The 16,588-nt window shown below is 38.0% G+C and overlaps 1 protein-coding gene and 1 long non-coding RNA gene across 2 annotated transcripts in view; one reads left to right on the top strand and one right to left on the bottom strand.

Moving 5' to 3' along the window:
* Positions 1–16,588, bottom strand: part of LOC114472383 (uncharacterized) — a 57,971-nt gene that overhangs the window by 31,202 nt on the left and 10,181 nt on the right. Inside the window, exon 2 of the long non-coding RNA XR_003675087.1 lies at positions 11,067–11,209. This is a non-coding gene — a long non-coding RNA (uncharacterized LOC114472383). The remainder of the gene's footprint in view (positions 1–11,066; positions 11,210–16,588) is intronic.
* nedd9 (neural precursor cell expressed, developmentally down-regulated 9) overlaps positions 1–16,588 on the top strand; it is a 44,737-nt gene that overhangs the window by 8,121 nt on the left and 20,028 nt on the right. Inside the window, exon 2 of the mRNA XM_028461634.1 lies at positions 14,620–15,048. Coding sequence (XP_028317435.1) covers positions 14,620–15,048 — 429 coding nt within the window. The remainder of the gene's footprint in view (positions 1–14,619; positions 15,049–16,588) is intronic.

Consider the following 16,588-nt stretch of genomic DNA (forward strand, 5'->3'; position numbering starts at 1 on the left):
GCAGAGATACCATTAAACATGTTTCACAACTCCACTGAAGTCCCCTGCAGGGATTAGAGCTCATCTCTAGAGGCCACCGAAACGCACGCATGTGGCCTTGTTTGGCATCTCCTCCGAGCTTGGAGACAATCCACGTCTGTGCTTTAGCCAAAGCTGAGGCCGCGTTGGCAGAATGCACTGTGATTAGCATCCAAGCTGTTGTTTATTAATGTTGCTGCCACTTTATTTGTACTCTTTAATCTAAAGTTGGGTGGTACACCGGTTTATACCGAATACGGATGCGAGTAGCGCGTTTTCTGCAAAAAACATTGAGTGAGGACTGTTTTTCAGTTGCAATAAGCAAGCTAGCTTATTGCAACTCAAACCACAACTTGTGTAAAGCTTGTGGAAGAAAACGTCTCACGTAACAATAGCGTTTCTCTAAGCATGCACAATCTCTTGCAAGAAAGGGAGAGACGTGCGACGATGCCAGTTCTAGGGACTTTGTTGCAAATTTTCAGACTCCTACAGCGACTTTTCACTCACACAGTGACTAACAACAGATGTAGCAACTTTTTGCTGTTGATGGAGACTTTTGTAGTTGAAAACAATATATTTTTCTCTTATTTAATGAACAGTATCTCTCACATTATTCACAGGCAGCTCAGTCCTCGCCTAAAATCCCAAATTTTTGAATGGAATGGATGTTGGAGTTGAAATATAATGCATTTCTACAATATTCGCAACTTATCACAATAAAAATAGGTTATTCTAAGCCAATGTACTGCTGTAAATATTCTCAAAATCACTTTAAAAAGGGGTTAACCCCCAGTTGTGCTTGGAAATGAATATTAAAACCATCATATACCGTGAAACCGTTCTGAATGTAGGGATTGGTACCGAATTTTGTATTTTCTTCGGTACTTAGGAAATTCTTTGGTATTACCTGGTACGATTCATGTAAAATCAAACGACACCATGTTTCGGTAAACACATCCTTGTGACTTGTGCAGTACCTGAACACAACATTGCGTAATGACGGCAGTAGGAACCAGCAATGGCTGATAGAAAGCAGTTGAAAGTATGGCTTCGCTTTTTAAAAATGCACTGATATTATTATTTTTATTATTATCAGTATCGTTATTATGAGAAATAAATATGATAAATTGGAACTTTAGTTATTAACCATTTATTACTACACAAAAGTACAGAAAATTGGTACTGATTTACAGGTACTGAGTATCGGTTCAAATGTGAAAGATACCCATCTTTTTATAATTGTGAAAAATACAGTTAATAATACATCCCAGCACTACTTTAAATGTCTAAAAGCCTTTCCACCAGCTCTGCTGATGCCTCACACTGCAGAAGCTACACAGTCTGTTTGTTTGCTTCCCAGAATCAGATAGGGGTTTTTATTACAGTATCTCCAGCGTATGTTTCAGCTCTAATTATAGGGCCAGGACAACAGTGAGAGAGCCTAAGATGTCATGATAAGACGGGGGGTCGTTGGTAGGAAGCGCGCCTGCAGGGTAAGGAGTGGAATGAAGACGGCGAGAGCGTCACGTAGATGACTTACCTTGTATTTTACTTTGACAGTAAAATAACAAATGAGTGTAATGAATAACCAGAGGACGAGGGGAGGAGGCGTGGCAGAACACAGCTCAGTTTTACTCAGAGCTTTCCTGAATCAGGTCACTTCCTGTGACCTCAGCCGAAGACTGCTGATGCTGTTGCAGTTTTGGCCTGATTTACGTCACTCAGCATTAAAAGGCTGGTGTCATAAGAATTAATAGACAAAAAGGAAACTTTTAACTACTAAATACTTAGAGAAATAGAAGTAACAAACATTATAATATTACCCTTTAATGGAAAACAAAGACTAAAACCCATATCTTGATATTTTTTCTCGAATACGATACAAATCTCAATATTTTTAACTCAATAAAGTCTTACAGAAATACAATTCTAGGTTAAATTTGCTGATGCAAAATGTCACACAGGCACATTTATTAACAAACAGCTGCAAAATACGTGCAACGTTTGGCTATTTCTCCTGCAAGGGACAGCACGTGTGAGTGAGTTTTGTAGTGTGGCTTGTTTAGGGGAAGGTTTGGGTTGGGAGGCACTTAGCAATCCATCTAACTGTGCTTTTCATGCTGTTCTGAGAAGTAGTAAAAGCAGCAGCTATGACTAAAACAAGTATTTTATTACAAAATAAGCTATAAAATAAAAATGTATTGATATAGAAATAGAAATCTCAATATATCTTAAATATTGATATATTGTCCTGGCCTAGACACAATCAGTCTTTCTTGAAACCTGATGAAGGTTTGCTAGTAAAAAAAATCTGTTAACCTCGCCTGTAAGATGGATTCTTCTGGTATTCAAACACCAGAATCCATCTTGTTCTGTTCCTGCCTTTGCCTTTCCAAACTGAGCCGAACTGGTTTGAACCAATCATGAGGCAGTGTTGTGGTTTAGGGCAGTACATCCAGGTGTGATAGCTTCTGCCAAACCAAAACTGGCGCATGTGCAGTTGCGAGGAGAGGAACTAGCTGGGCTACCGCTATTAGCTTAGCTAGAACGTGAACATGTTGAAGCTGCTATAAACTCAGTTTCAGAAGAATCCAGCATTTCCTTTTTGAAAGAGCAACAGCGAGAGGCGCTTTGTGCATTTTTGGACGGTAAAGATGGGAAAGCGGAGCCTTGTTGTTGTAGTAGCAGCGTCTCTGCGGCGCATGCGGTAGACGACATCATTATTTGTTACCGTATGATTGGCTAAAACAAATCATGGTGGACAGGCGCTTCGCCCAATCAGCTCCAAGCATTCTGTTCATGCCCCTCCCTGGTTCCGAAAAGATTCTCCAGACACAGACCCCGATCGATGTGGAGAACTCGAGTTAGAGGGAGGGGCTACACAGCAATCTGGCTCTTGCCAGGTTAGCTTTCTGTTACTTACAGCCAATATTTCCTTGAATTATTTGTGTATAGCACCAATAATGCTGCTTTTTTGCTAAACATACATTTTTCTTGTCTTCCTGTTTCTTGTGTGTAGAAATTGGCAAGTAAACACGTCTAAAACTTGACACACTTGAATTTTAACACGTCCTGTGAAGCATAAACTGCTTTGGTAACGAAGTCAGGTTTAGCAGAGCAACAACAACAAAGCCCACTACAAATGCATTTATTGATAGTTATGTCCAAAACATTTTCCAAAAATATATGCAGTATTTCCCCCGACTCCTCCGGTGTGATGGAGCACAGAGTAGAGCAATGCTAAAAGTTGCTAAATTAAATTTTTGTAAATCTTGCTTCAGTTTATTCACTATTTTTGTATATTTTGTATACACTATTTTTGCCATTATCTTATGAATTATCTACTAGTGTTAATTCTGTGATAGTTTTTATATTGAATGCATCAGTAATTAGAAACATAAATCAAAACGTCTGATTCTTGTATTACACGTGCGTGCCATGCGTATCCAAACATGCATCATAACGCAAACGATGACATTTCCAGGGTTTGTCGCAGCTTGCTTTGTGGTTTGATGCAACGTTACACGTCACGTCCTGTTACAGAGACGTGTTGCAGAGCTGATTTTCACTCATGTTTAAAGGGTGTGGGAGATTTCCTCACACGTGAATCATAGGAAGTTAGAAAAGGAAAGGTTGAGGCTGAGGTCAGTGAGGGGCACACTGGCACCTGGTGAGCTAATATAGCATTAGCAATCATTTTTATTCAAATAACAAATGTTTGTCTCATTATTATATCATTTTCTAATGTTTCCCGGCTTACTTCCATTTTGTTTCAACAGCTTTTACTAATAAAATGTTCTTACTGGCAAACAAACTTCCAGAAATCATGCAAAACATTCTTAATATGGTTAATTAAGTTAACTATTGTTATTAAATTTCATATTTCTATGCTGCAGAAGTGCACACAAAGCATGTGCATAAATCCCGTGACATAACAGCACAAGATTTTGCATAAGATTTTACATTTAATGGTGACAAATATACAATTGAAATGCTTGATAGTGTTTAGTCTGTGTCATAAAATCTATTTCCATTTATTTATTGATTTATCTATTTAATGTGGACATCACAATTACATTAGTATGTTAGCGCATGTGCTAATTTACAACACCTGTCCACGGGAGGCTTTTGAAGGATTAAAAGCAACAGAAAGTATGGAGAAAATATGCAGTGTAAAACATTACAACAATAAAAGAAAAGCAATGATCAAAGTTAAATACAGTCCATTGCTAAAAGTATTGTCACTTGTCTCTAATTTAAAATTTTACTCCTTTTACAAAGAGAGCAAAACGACCAAAGGGGAAATTCGTCATATTTCATCAGATTTTGCCTGAGAATTGACATTTCTGTCTCTCTGACCACCCGTTTAATAAGACTAATTCAGTGTAAATGTGATATTTTCCCTAAAACATGCATGTGAAGGTATATTCAGTGTCTTATTGCAATATCTGCTTGATTATGTTTAAAAATAATAGTAATATTGCCATTTCTGTTTCAGAAAGTGAATTCTGTCTCTTTCTTCACCCGTTTAAGGCAAAAATACTGTGTATACATGCAACATTGTGCCAAAACTTGCATGGGAGGGTATTTTCTATGTCATATTGCATTTTTTTTCTGCTTGATTTTCTTTAAAAAGAAAATAATAATAATAATAATTAAGGCTAGGCAATATGAACCAAAACTCATATGTCACACATATACACAAAAGAAGAAAAAAAAGTACGATGGGACAACAGAAATACATGAAACAACACAAATAAACAAAGGAACAACAAATGACACAGAAGTAGAAAAAAATACACAATGGGACAACAAAAATCCAAGAACAACATACATACCAAAAATAGACAAAACGACTCAGAAAGACATGCAAAATTACAGAAAAATACATAAAAAACAACAAAAATACATAGGACAAAATACACAAAAGGAGGAAAAAAATACAAAATAGAAATCTCAATATATCTTGAATCTCGATATATTGCCCAGCCATAATAATAAAAATAATGTCATTTCCATTTCAGGAATTTCTTCATTTCAGTTCAATTTCCACAATCAAAGAAAATAAGAGGCACTAGATTTAGGATTTAGCATTTGAGCTAATGCCAAAAGCTCCTCGCTAACAAGCAGCCCTTAGTCATTTTCTGTGCTGTGGAAATAGATAGTCTAGGTTGGTTTCTTAGGAATAGTTTGGCAAGAAATTCATTGAAATGTGATTCTTTAAAAAGGGTTGAAACTGTCATTTGTGTTGAGCGGTTGTATGCGTCACTGCCACTGTGTCATAACCAAGTATGGATTTACTGCTGCTTGCATAAGTTTCCAATCGATGAGTGAAGCAGCAGGCGGACATTCCCTCTGGTGTAAAACGACTATTCTGGGAAATGCGGGAGGTGAGGTAGGAAGGAGGCAGCTGTGTAATTACGTGGATCCGCGGCCGGTGGCGGAGGCTGTAATCAGAGGGTCGGCCTCTCCTGAAAACTGTCCGAATAAAGAAATCAGCATGTAGTCGGAGCGCTGAGCTGCTTCCCATGAGCCCGTCACACGGCCCATTTATTTGAACTGGCACCCACGGCGGGCCGCACTCCGAGGAGCGCTTCATCACTTCCTCATTACCGTCATTACTATAATTATTTTCTATATTTAACTTAGCAAAATGAGGCCGAATGGAAAGTGCTTGAGCTTGTCCGGGACCCGTGTTGCAGTGGTGCGGCCCAAATTCTCCCCAGTGTTCTCACAGTGGGTGTGTGCTGATGGCTTTTTTGGGAGCAGATTGTGTTTGTTTGGGTCGACAAACAAAATCCTTTGAAATCATGTGTTTCCGTTACCATAGAGATGTGCTCCCTGCTGTCGGCTGGTTGTGTTTTTGGCCTGGATAAATGTAGATTTGGAGTTTTCTGGGAGGTTTTTTTTTTTTTAACATCAAAGCCACTTCCATTAGTAGATGGAAGAGTGTGTATCCAGGAGAAACCGCCCAATGAGCTCAGTGCGGAGGAACAGGAATGTTATGCAAGTGCCCGCTGGTAAAGGTCAGCACTGCCTCGTCACGTAAGGGAAACAAAGTTTGTATATTTTTCCCGTTCGGGCGAGACGGTGATGGAGACGTGAGTGTGACTCAGGGAAAATATGGCTTAGACCAGGGGTCTCAGACTCCTTTAATTTAAGGGGTGCATATATCCCACTTCGATTTCTACTGTAAAAACAAAAAAAAAAAACTGGTATTTTTGTTACAAAATAGTTAGATTTTAGCATTTTTAGTCCAGGAACAGGCTTTAAGTCTAACACTTCCAGATAAATCACAGTGTATAAATTAAATTAGAATTTCTTAAGGTGTAAAGCAGGGATGGGGAACTTTTATTACAGCTGGAGGGCCACATTGTCAACATTCATGTCAACATTTAATGTCTTGTGTGGCTTTACAGTCAACTTGTTTAATTTTGTTGTCATTTCTGTCATATTGTGTAATTTTGTGTGTTTTTGGAGTTGCTTTCCATGTTTTTTCAGTAATTTTGTGTAGTACATAGTCATTTTGGGTATTTTTGAGTCGTTTCGGGTACTTTGTTGTCATTTTTGTGTTTTTGTTGTCATTTTGTGTATTTTTGTTGTGATTCTGTGTGTTTTTGGAGTCATTTTGTGTAGTTCATAGTCATTTTGTGTATTTCTGTTGTCATTTTGTTGTCATTCTGTGTGTTTTTTGGAGTGTTGTCGTTTTGAGAACTATGTGTGAGTTTGAGAAGTTTGGTGCATTTATTTTTGGGGTCCACACAAAGTTACACCAAAATTTAAATTGCAAACTGTATTTCTATACTTTCACTTTGTGAAATATAAATCTAGTTCAACTAAAATGCAATCTGAGCTCAAACATGATCAAAAACAAATTCTAGAACTTCTTTGGGGGTCGCCAGAAATCCTTGAAATCAAAATGGGGTTATGATCCCCGAAAAACACTAAATGCACTAAATAGTGTTTCTTTAAACTTATTTACAAAATTAGATTCTTTAAAATGTGTTTTATCACTCGTTCATTCCATCATTATGCTCTATAGTTGTTTTTAAATAGTTTTCGAAGCAAAAATGGGGACTTTTGAACTACTGGAGCTGAGCGTTGATTCTCCTCCTAAACCTAAAGAACAGGGTTGAACTGTTGGTGAAACAGGTTGAAATAAACACACATGCACACATAAGGCCTGTTCACACTTCGATGCTTCTCACCTCACTGGAGAACTTCCTGTCAACCCGCAACCATTGAAGCGTGACTGACGAGAAGCGTTTCTCGTTCCTGCTTTACTATTAAGTGTGTGTTTGTTGGAGGTTAGCGCGCTCTGACTAACTACTGTTTGTGTCAGAAACACGTCTTTAAGGACAACACGACGTCTCCCTCTGCACCAGACTGATCGTCATTAGACTCCAGGTCACATTCACAGCTTCACTCTCATGGTTTAGAAGATGACGAATACCTCAGCTCGTCCTCTGAGCCGCTGTGAAACATTTACGCTAACGTGTTTTCCTTTGAGTGAACGTGCTGGACCAAGACGAACCCAAACTGCAGAGCGCTGTGTGAAACGTGTCGCTCGTCTTTGTAGTGGAGATAGAAATCTAATGAGAAGCTCTGAGGCAGCAGCAGCAGCAGCAGCCAATATTAACCAATAATAACCCAATACTTCCTTATTTGCTGCTGCTGAGTGGACTGTGAAATCATCCTTTCATGATTTTTAGAATCAGTAACACCCAAATATGTTTTAAACCATAAAAAGACTCTAAAAAGCCTATTCATCTCTATCCAACGTAGACATTAGTTTTAATTTATTAATTCCTTTATCTTATATCTCCATTTGGCTACCAAACTAGTTTCTAATGAGCCTTTCAGAATAAAAGCATGTGTTATGATGGGATGATGGGAACAGCAAAACTGTGTGTTTTCTTTAACATAATTATAGGTTTGTCCTACTGATGAATATATGAGTTATTAAATCTAAGACTTTTATGAATCCGTCAACCGTCACTGAAATCGCCATCGTACAGTATTTAGAATATTTATTTATTCAGATTTCTTTCAGTAAAACCATTCGGTTGTGCAAACAATGGATACAAAGGAACATCTTTTTAATAAATTCTATAAATCACTATAAGCTAAAATAAAATATACTGTATCGGTTCTCAGGAGGACGTCACTAGACAAAGATAAAGATGTCTGTTTAAAGCAAAGAGTTGGTGCCTGTCATATAAAATGTGTCGTATAAGTATACTCGACTCTTAATTCTTTCTCAAAACAAAATTAAATCTCAGTTTGAAACAAATTTTAGAATATTTTAAAACACTTAGTTATAGCACTCATAGTTTTAACTGTCAGGCCTCAATTAAATGTAGATTTTATGTAGAAGAATCAGTCAGTATATTTCAAACAACCTTTTCGTAACTGCCCATTAACTTCTGTTGTCCCTTACATTGGCAATAAGGGTATGCATAATTAGCCTGGCAAAGCCACACCCACTTCTTTACTTGTTGTAAGAAAGTGGGTGTGGTAATGCCGCCGTTTCTGCTCACTTCCTCGATCCAGAGTAGATCTAGCCAATGAGAGCCAAACAGGAAAAAACATCATATCCTGTGCGCCAAGCAGTATCAAAACAAACATGGCGGCCGACACGGAGAAGAAGTTGAAACTTGCGCTCTGCTTTCTTTTAAAATGCCTGGATATATTGTTGAAACCACTTTAAAACCATAAGTCTGTACCGTACTACACGCTGTTATCGTCTGCTGGCTCCGTTTAGCGAAAAAGAACTACGCTTATGTCATCAGGTCTGCTCATCGTTTGATTGGTTACTCTGCGCGTGTTTGTCCCGCCCCGCTCAGCCACCAAAAGTCAAACGCCAGGTGAGCGCTTCCAGAGACAATAATACCAGGAGATTAGGATGGATTCCAGGCTAACACATAATGTCCTATAGGGGGAACTAAAGTCGACAATTTGCGCATAAATATAGAAAAGCAGATAATCGGAATCATATACACACACGTGAAGTAATGTACATTCTTGTGCGTATTGCTATGGGTTTGTGTCACCCGTTAGCAATAAGTAACTAAAACTGTGAAAGGTGGTAATCTTATATCTAACCATAAAGGACTTATATTGTATTAAATGATGGTCAATAGTTTAAAAACTTGCTCTCTAAAGGTTTTGCTCTTGTAACTCATGTGATCTATGAATCAGGTAGTATGAGCCACACTGCCCCCAATGGTTACTGGTGGTACTGCTGCATTGTAAACGTAACCATTGGCATTCTGAAAACCTCCAGAAATGCAAATTAAATTAAAGCAGATAAAAAAAACAAAAACAAAGGACCTCTCTGCATCTATATTTACAACCAAGCACAAACAAGCTCATTTTGTTTATTTATTCTGAAAAACTAAAGAAATTGTGATTGTAATCCAGTGTGACGTCAATAATTAGCTCAGACGCAAGTTCAAATTCTCAGATCACATGTTAAAGCTTGTTTCTAAAATGATGTCCATAAAGTTGTGTTTTCTTATTTTCTTTAGTCTAAAATCTGCCTGTTTTAAACAGTATAAGCTAAAGGTCACCAACCTTTCTCAAACTATGAGCTACTTCAAATGTACTGAATAATCTACCAGTTTGATTCACTGAATTTTAATGGTTTCACTTTAATTAAAGGGTAAAATAATAAGAAAAACTAGCAGCAACTTACAAAAGTAAGAAATGTTTCAACATGCAGCAGTTTTTTTCCCCTAATTCATGCAGTTGTTTCAATTACATTTCATAGGAAATCTTTATGTTCCTATTTTACGAGCCATTTGACAACTTTTTAACTGAAAACATGAACCATTTGTACAATTTAACTATCTGTAATATTTTGCAAAAATCCACTTTGCAATTTTTTAAAACACACAAACAATATTCTATTTGCAAAAATTAAACAAATTTCTCCCAATGTTACACTGAAAATAAAGATTTAAAGATGGTTAATTTAATACAAAAACTTTAATAAAGCGCAGTAGTATGTAACTCTACTAAGGCTGTGAACACATCTGTCACATGTATTTGTCTTTGTGGGTTTTTGGTTAATAGTGCTCCTGTTAGAACAGGCCTGAGGGCACCTCTCGTGGTCCATGCGGGCTACCTGGGGCCCACGTGCACCATGTTGGTGACCAGTGGTTCAAGCTGACACAATTCTCCCTGTCGCTAACAATGCACTCGGTCAGAGTTACTCAAATGGGGGTTTGTGTACCTCTAGGGGTTCGTGAAGGCACTATACACAGGATACTTGAGAAAGCGGGGGGGGGGTAATTACCAAATTAAAACATTAAAAATATGGGATAATCATACTAAGTATTACCTGCAGCTCACACAACAAAGGCACACTAAATGAGAGAAAAATACACAAGATCATAAGAAAATTTACAAAAATAACAGATGAAACATACAAAACGACATGAAAAACAACCAAACAACACCAAAAACACACACACAGAGAGAATAATTAAATAATAACACACAAAAACGACAACAAAAACACACAAAATATGAGAAAAATATGCTGAATAATAATAAAAAGAACAGACAAACAACAAGAAAATACACAAAATGACACCAAAACAGTAAACGATGAAAACTAAAGAAATAAATCTATTCAGAAGGTGCTAAACACTGCTTCATTCCATTTATTTACAAAATGACATTATTTTGAATGTGTATTATCACTTATTCATTCCATCATTATGTTCTATATATATATATATATATATATATATATATATATATATATATATATATATATATATATATATATATATATATATATATATATAAATGTAGTCAGACAAAGGGGAGACTTGGATTCAAAAGGAAGAGAAAGTGGGTACTTGATCCAAAACTGTTTGAGAACCACTGCGCTAGGTGCTGCTAGCTAACGCCTCTTAATAGCGTAGCTAACGGCTCCTAATAGCCTAGCTAACGGCTCCTAATAGCGTAGTCATACGGCAGTGACTCGTAGTGTTTGACGTGTGAAAAGAGAGGAAAGAGGAAGCAGAGCAGCTTACCTGATGACTTTGAATCCAGAGGTTAACATCTGCATCGGGGACAGGTCTGCTAAAGTATTTCCCTCTAATCCACATGTGCATGAAGTGTGTTGCTGGAGTGGAAATCCAATTTCATCCTCTGCTTGGCTCGTGTTCCCAGTTCACTGTGTGGAGAGATGAGGGCTGATAAAGTTTCACCCCAACGTTCAGCTTTATTGTACATTTAGTGAAACCCACGTGTAAACACTGGAGCACAGTATTCTCTCACTTTCTACTCATTCCATCCCCACAGGCCAATTTATAAAGAGCAAAAACCCAACATAAGAGCAATATTAGATTTAATCATGTCCAGATAAATATACACTGGAAAAATTCTGAATCTTGCCAAGAATATTTGTGTTATTTCTAGTTAAATTACGTCTTTGCACTTAATTTAAGTAAAATTACAGTTGAATATACAGACGTGTTTCTTGAAATCAACTTGTTTTAAGAAATATTTTAGATGAAATAAGCTTTTTTGACAGGCCATGAAGTTTTTATGCTATATTTGTAAGCTGTGGATGGTAAGATGAAACACCTAACTTTAATTAAGACAACACTGCTTTTTTGAAACCATAATTTACCGTTTTACAAAAAGAAAGACCTTTAATGTCTCAAACTTTTTTTTTCCAAAGTTGTCAGAAAAACCAGACAAAATGATCCTAAAGAGTCGTCTTAACACAGACAAACTGTGGATGTAAATGAAATGAAACAGAATTAAACTCCAATCAGAAAGGATGATTGTGTCCTTTTCAGAAGATGCATTAATGACATTAACAGTAAAAATCTATTAAACTTAATTCTAATTAGTTCTGATTAAAATTGCCAATAACAGACAAAAGCTATATGTCACTGAAATTATCAATAATATCTAATAATTATGAGATATGGACAAACATTTGGACATTTCTGCAATTCATGGCCTAATTTATATTTTCTGCTGAATTATACAATGATCGGCCACAACATTACGACCACTGACAGATGAAGTCACTACTCCTTATACAGTATTACCAGCTCAGTGGGATTTATTATGTAATATATCAACATTTTTTCTTTAAAGTTTAAGGGGCAAATTTACTCACATCTAAAAATAAAGGCCAAAAAATCTGTTGTGTACTTAAATACTGGGAAATGTACCAGTTTGTATCTGCACTAGTCTCTTTAACACATACTGTACAGTACCACCACACACAAACAACAACAATAATAGGAAAACCCTGATAAGAATGAAAAAACACAGTAAAAACATTATTTGTAGAGGCTCTGATTTTCCGTTTCAAAACGTTCCATTTGAAGGTTTACCCATTTCTGCGTCAGTTTACCCTTTTTAATTTAGTTTCCGTCTTTCCCTAATCAGATATTACTGGTTTTTAAACTTTCCAAAGTCATGCCCAAGTACGTGCTGAAATCCAGCAGAATTTGTTTGAAACACAGTTAGGGATGTAGGAGAACCCGCTGTTCCACAAATGAAAAAGCATATGAAATTATAGAGAGGGTACTTATGATATGTAGAGGGGGTATGTACTGTACATGATTTGACAAAAATATAAAGAAGGTACACGAGACAAAAACAGATTGGGAACCACTGCATTAGACGTCCATGTCATATGGATATTTTCATTTCAAGAGGTGAACTTAGATGTCTTATTATGTCATGTTTTGCACAGAAACTGACATTTCCGTCTTTATTTTGCCCACCTGTTTACAGTAAAAAATTAAAAATAAATATGTGTAAATGTGTGATATTGTCCTAAAACATGCATGTGAGGTACATTTCCTGTCATACTGCAATTTCCCCTTGGTTTTGTTTGAAAAAAATGTCCTTTTCAAGAAGTGAATTCAGTTTTTTTTCAGTTTGTTTTCTGTGATTACGGAAAATTGTAGCTCCCGTGTCTAGAATGTGAACAGTAGTTGAAGACTAGTAATTGGAGTTATTTTGGGTCAGAAGGAAAAAGTGGAACCGACAGCTGTCTTTACTAAAGAGGGCTGGACTTGTTTACGACCGCACAGATGTGATGAACTCATGCCGCTGTGGTTTCTGAAGAGAAAAGTAGAAGTTGTAAGAAGAGGTAATTTGGACTGACATTACTGACGTTACGACCTGAGGAGTGAAAGCTGAAAGGATGACGTCATGGCCGGGCTGCTCGCAGACATGATTCATACAACCTTGGAAACTCACAACAAACAGCCTGTTCTGTATTGTTCCATATCTCACATTACTTTGCCCTTGAGCAAGGCACATGCTTACATTACAGTACTGTTTGTGGAGCTGTGTGCAGGTTCTTGTGATAAAGCCTGCTGACAGGAAGTATCCACGCTCACTTAACTCCATCGCTGCTGCTTGAAAAGCAGCTAAAGGCAGACGGGCTGGTGCTTTTCTTGAGTCAATTAGCCCTAAATGCTCGTCTCAAACTCAAGTCGCTCCTCAGGGAGCCGCCCTTATCTCCAAAATCTGCAGTTTAGAGCATTATGATTAGACCTTCAGATGGCCGTGCCCCGGAGCAGCTCTCAGCTCCACAAAATCCCATCAAGTTCAGATTTGGCTCGGACGACATCTGGCACGGCTGCAGGCGAACGGCAGCTCTGCACAAAGTTCACCAGCATGTCATTCACAGCCTTTCCCAAACCCGCATGACCATATGCAAAAGGCAGAATTTGATAACCACCAAACCCTATTCAGACTGAGATAAGAGCGATACCACTAGAAACAAGAGGCAGGCGTAGATTGTGCTATCAGTGTAAATATTAAACCTTGACCTGGAGAATTCTCCATTACAAAAAGCAAACAAGAGTCGAAGGTGAATGATAGGGAAAAGTTTTACCCTGAAATTCCTATTTTCTGCAATGTTTAGACTGATTGATGAGTTTAAAAAGAAATCAGGTTAGAAGAAGTTAATGCTTTGCTTGTGTTTAAAATGATGAATGTAGTAGAGCTGGACGATAGATGGAGATTTTAATGATTTTATTCGGTACAACCTTATTTTAAAGGTCTTTTTTGCATGAGAAACAAACGCACCACCCTCACTCACGCTCACAGTGAACACAACATGACGACACGCAGACGTCACACTAGGGCTGGGCGATATAGACCAAAAGTCATATCTCGAGATTTTTTGTAAAGGACACTGTGTGACTGTACTCTATGAAGATTATTAAATATTTGTATGATGTGACTTGTACCGTGTGATTGTATAAATCAAAACAAGTAAAAAACTAAAAACAAATAGATCTTGATAGAGGCGATTTTGTCATTTCTATATCACCAAAATAGAAAACTTGATATATCTTAAATCTCGTTTGCTGACCGCACCCTAACAACTACCCTGAAACAAGCCCCACCCCATACAGAACTCACTCACACGTGCTGTCCCTGATTTTTGGTCCATGTCCCTCAGTCATAGTATGAATTATGGATTATTCCCTTTTCATTAAAAATGTATTGTGACTTTTCTTTTACTCAGAAAACGTGTTTGAATTGCGAAACAGAAAAAAGGTTTGATTCTCTGATCACTGAACCTCCTCCTCTCTGCAGAACCTGATGGCCAAAGCGTTGTACGACAACGTGCCAGAGTCTCCAGAGGAGCTGGCATTCCGTAAAGGCGACATCCTGACGGTCATCGAGCAGAACACGGGCGGCCTGGAGGGCTGGTGGCTCTGCTCGCTGCACGGCCGCCAAGGCATCGCCCCCGGAAACCGTCTGAAGCTTCTGATTGGCCCGATGTTTGAAGCCCAGTCGTCAGCCTCGGCCTCGACCACCACCGTTGCTGCTGCTGTGGCCGGCGCCGCCCAGTCGCCTCCTCAGAGCTTTCAGCACAAAGTTGTACCTGTGGCTCAGAAGAAGCTGTACCAGGTTCCTCCTCAGCAGCAGAACCAGCAGAGCATCTACCAGGTTCCTCCTGGACAGGAAGTCTACCAGGTACCGCCCAGGAGCACGCTGGCTGCTGACAGCACTCCCAGCAAGGTACGTTCAACTCTCTGGGATTAATCCTTATTATCTGTTCACCCATCCATCCATTTCCTGATTAACTCAGTCCAAAGATGAGAAAAGCTTTTCCATGGAGAGCCAATAGGCAGGTTTCCTTTCTGCTGAAAGCTGGAACTGATTTCTACAGAGACGGGGAATTAATCTGTGAAACCAGGAGCTGCTGGGTAAAGTAATTTAGTGCAGAAAAAGAAGAAGAAGTCCAAATCTGAACACATTTACTTTCACGAGTTGTAACTTCAGAGGAAACAACAGAGTCCTAAGCTGCTATCCCACAGAAGCTTTTAGTTCAGGGTTGTTTTGTGTGTGGAGATGTTAGATCAGATGGCACTACGGGGGGTGCGCGAGAGAAAGAGAGAGTGGAAAATAACAAATTTGAGCATTAAAAATATGGGTTTTATCATGTTAATTTTTGGCTAAAAATGATAATCATAATAATGATGATAAAAATTATCCTAATTTGAACATTAAATGAAAATACAACGGTCAATCGTGGTCCCACACCAGGTGGGAGATGACCAGGAAATTTTTAAAAACTATAGAAATAATCTATCCTGGAGGCAATAAATCAGTATTTTTAAACCTTGGGTTCGTGTCCTCATGTAGGGTTGTCTGGAATTTATATGAGGTCTCCTGAAATGTCTTCAACTTAAAAATATATTCTTTAAATTCAAAACAACACAATCCTAACTGTATTTTATATTTCCACTTTCTCAAATATAAATTATTTTAAATAAAATGCACTACAAATACATCTGCATACTTCTGCTCTGTATTTGTAACAGTAAAACACACATGATCAAAAAACAAAATAATAATCCAAAATAGGTTGGGAACCACTGTGCTAAATACTGTTTAATTCCACTTATTTACAAAATGATATTATTTAAAAATGTCATCACTATTACTGGTGTTCTGGGGAACATGTTATAGTCGGTCAAAGGGTGTGCTTGGATTGAGAAAGGGGGTACTCCAGCCAAAAAAGCTTGAGAACCAAAGTTACACTTAACAATACAGTAGTTGGCCAACACGGGTAGTTCCAGGGTAATTATCATGTAGTGGAAATACACCTCCAAATCACTTTTTGAAGGATCTCCAGGTTTGAGTGGTCCGTGACTGGGGGCACGCGGACCTATTTTCTCACAGCACTCATTAGTGATCTTACACGAGACGTCAGAGCGGTTCTTGGTTTCCCGTATGAATTATGAACTGGGTGTGCCGGCCCGGCTCTAACCACACATCAGGGCAGTGTTTTTGTGTTCAGTCACTGAGAAGCTGCAGCAGTGAGCTGCTCTTTAGCTTTGGTGGACACTAGGTTTTTATACGTTGCATAAATTGTTACTGACCACACCGCTACAGATGGAATAGTTATATATACACACACACACACAAATCTCTAGAAAGCACAACCATTATGTGTATTTGTTATTTTATTGGGCTGCACAATATGTAATTTAGGACACGACTCTGAAACTAACCATAATGTACGAATCTAATTCAATCAGATCAAAAATAGAAA

Source organism: Gouania willdenowi, chromosome 11 (genome assembly GCF_900634775.1).
Source record: "Gouania willdenowi chromosome 11, fGouWil2.1, whole genome shotgun sequence".
NCBI classification, from domain to species: domain Eukaryota; kingdom Metazoa; phylum Chordata; class Actinopteri; order Blenniiformes; family Gobiesocidae; genus Gouania; species Gouania willdenowi.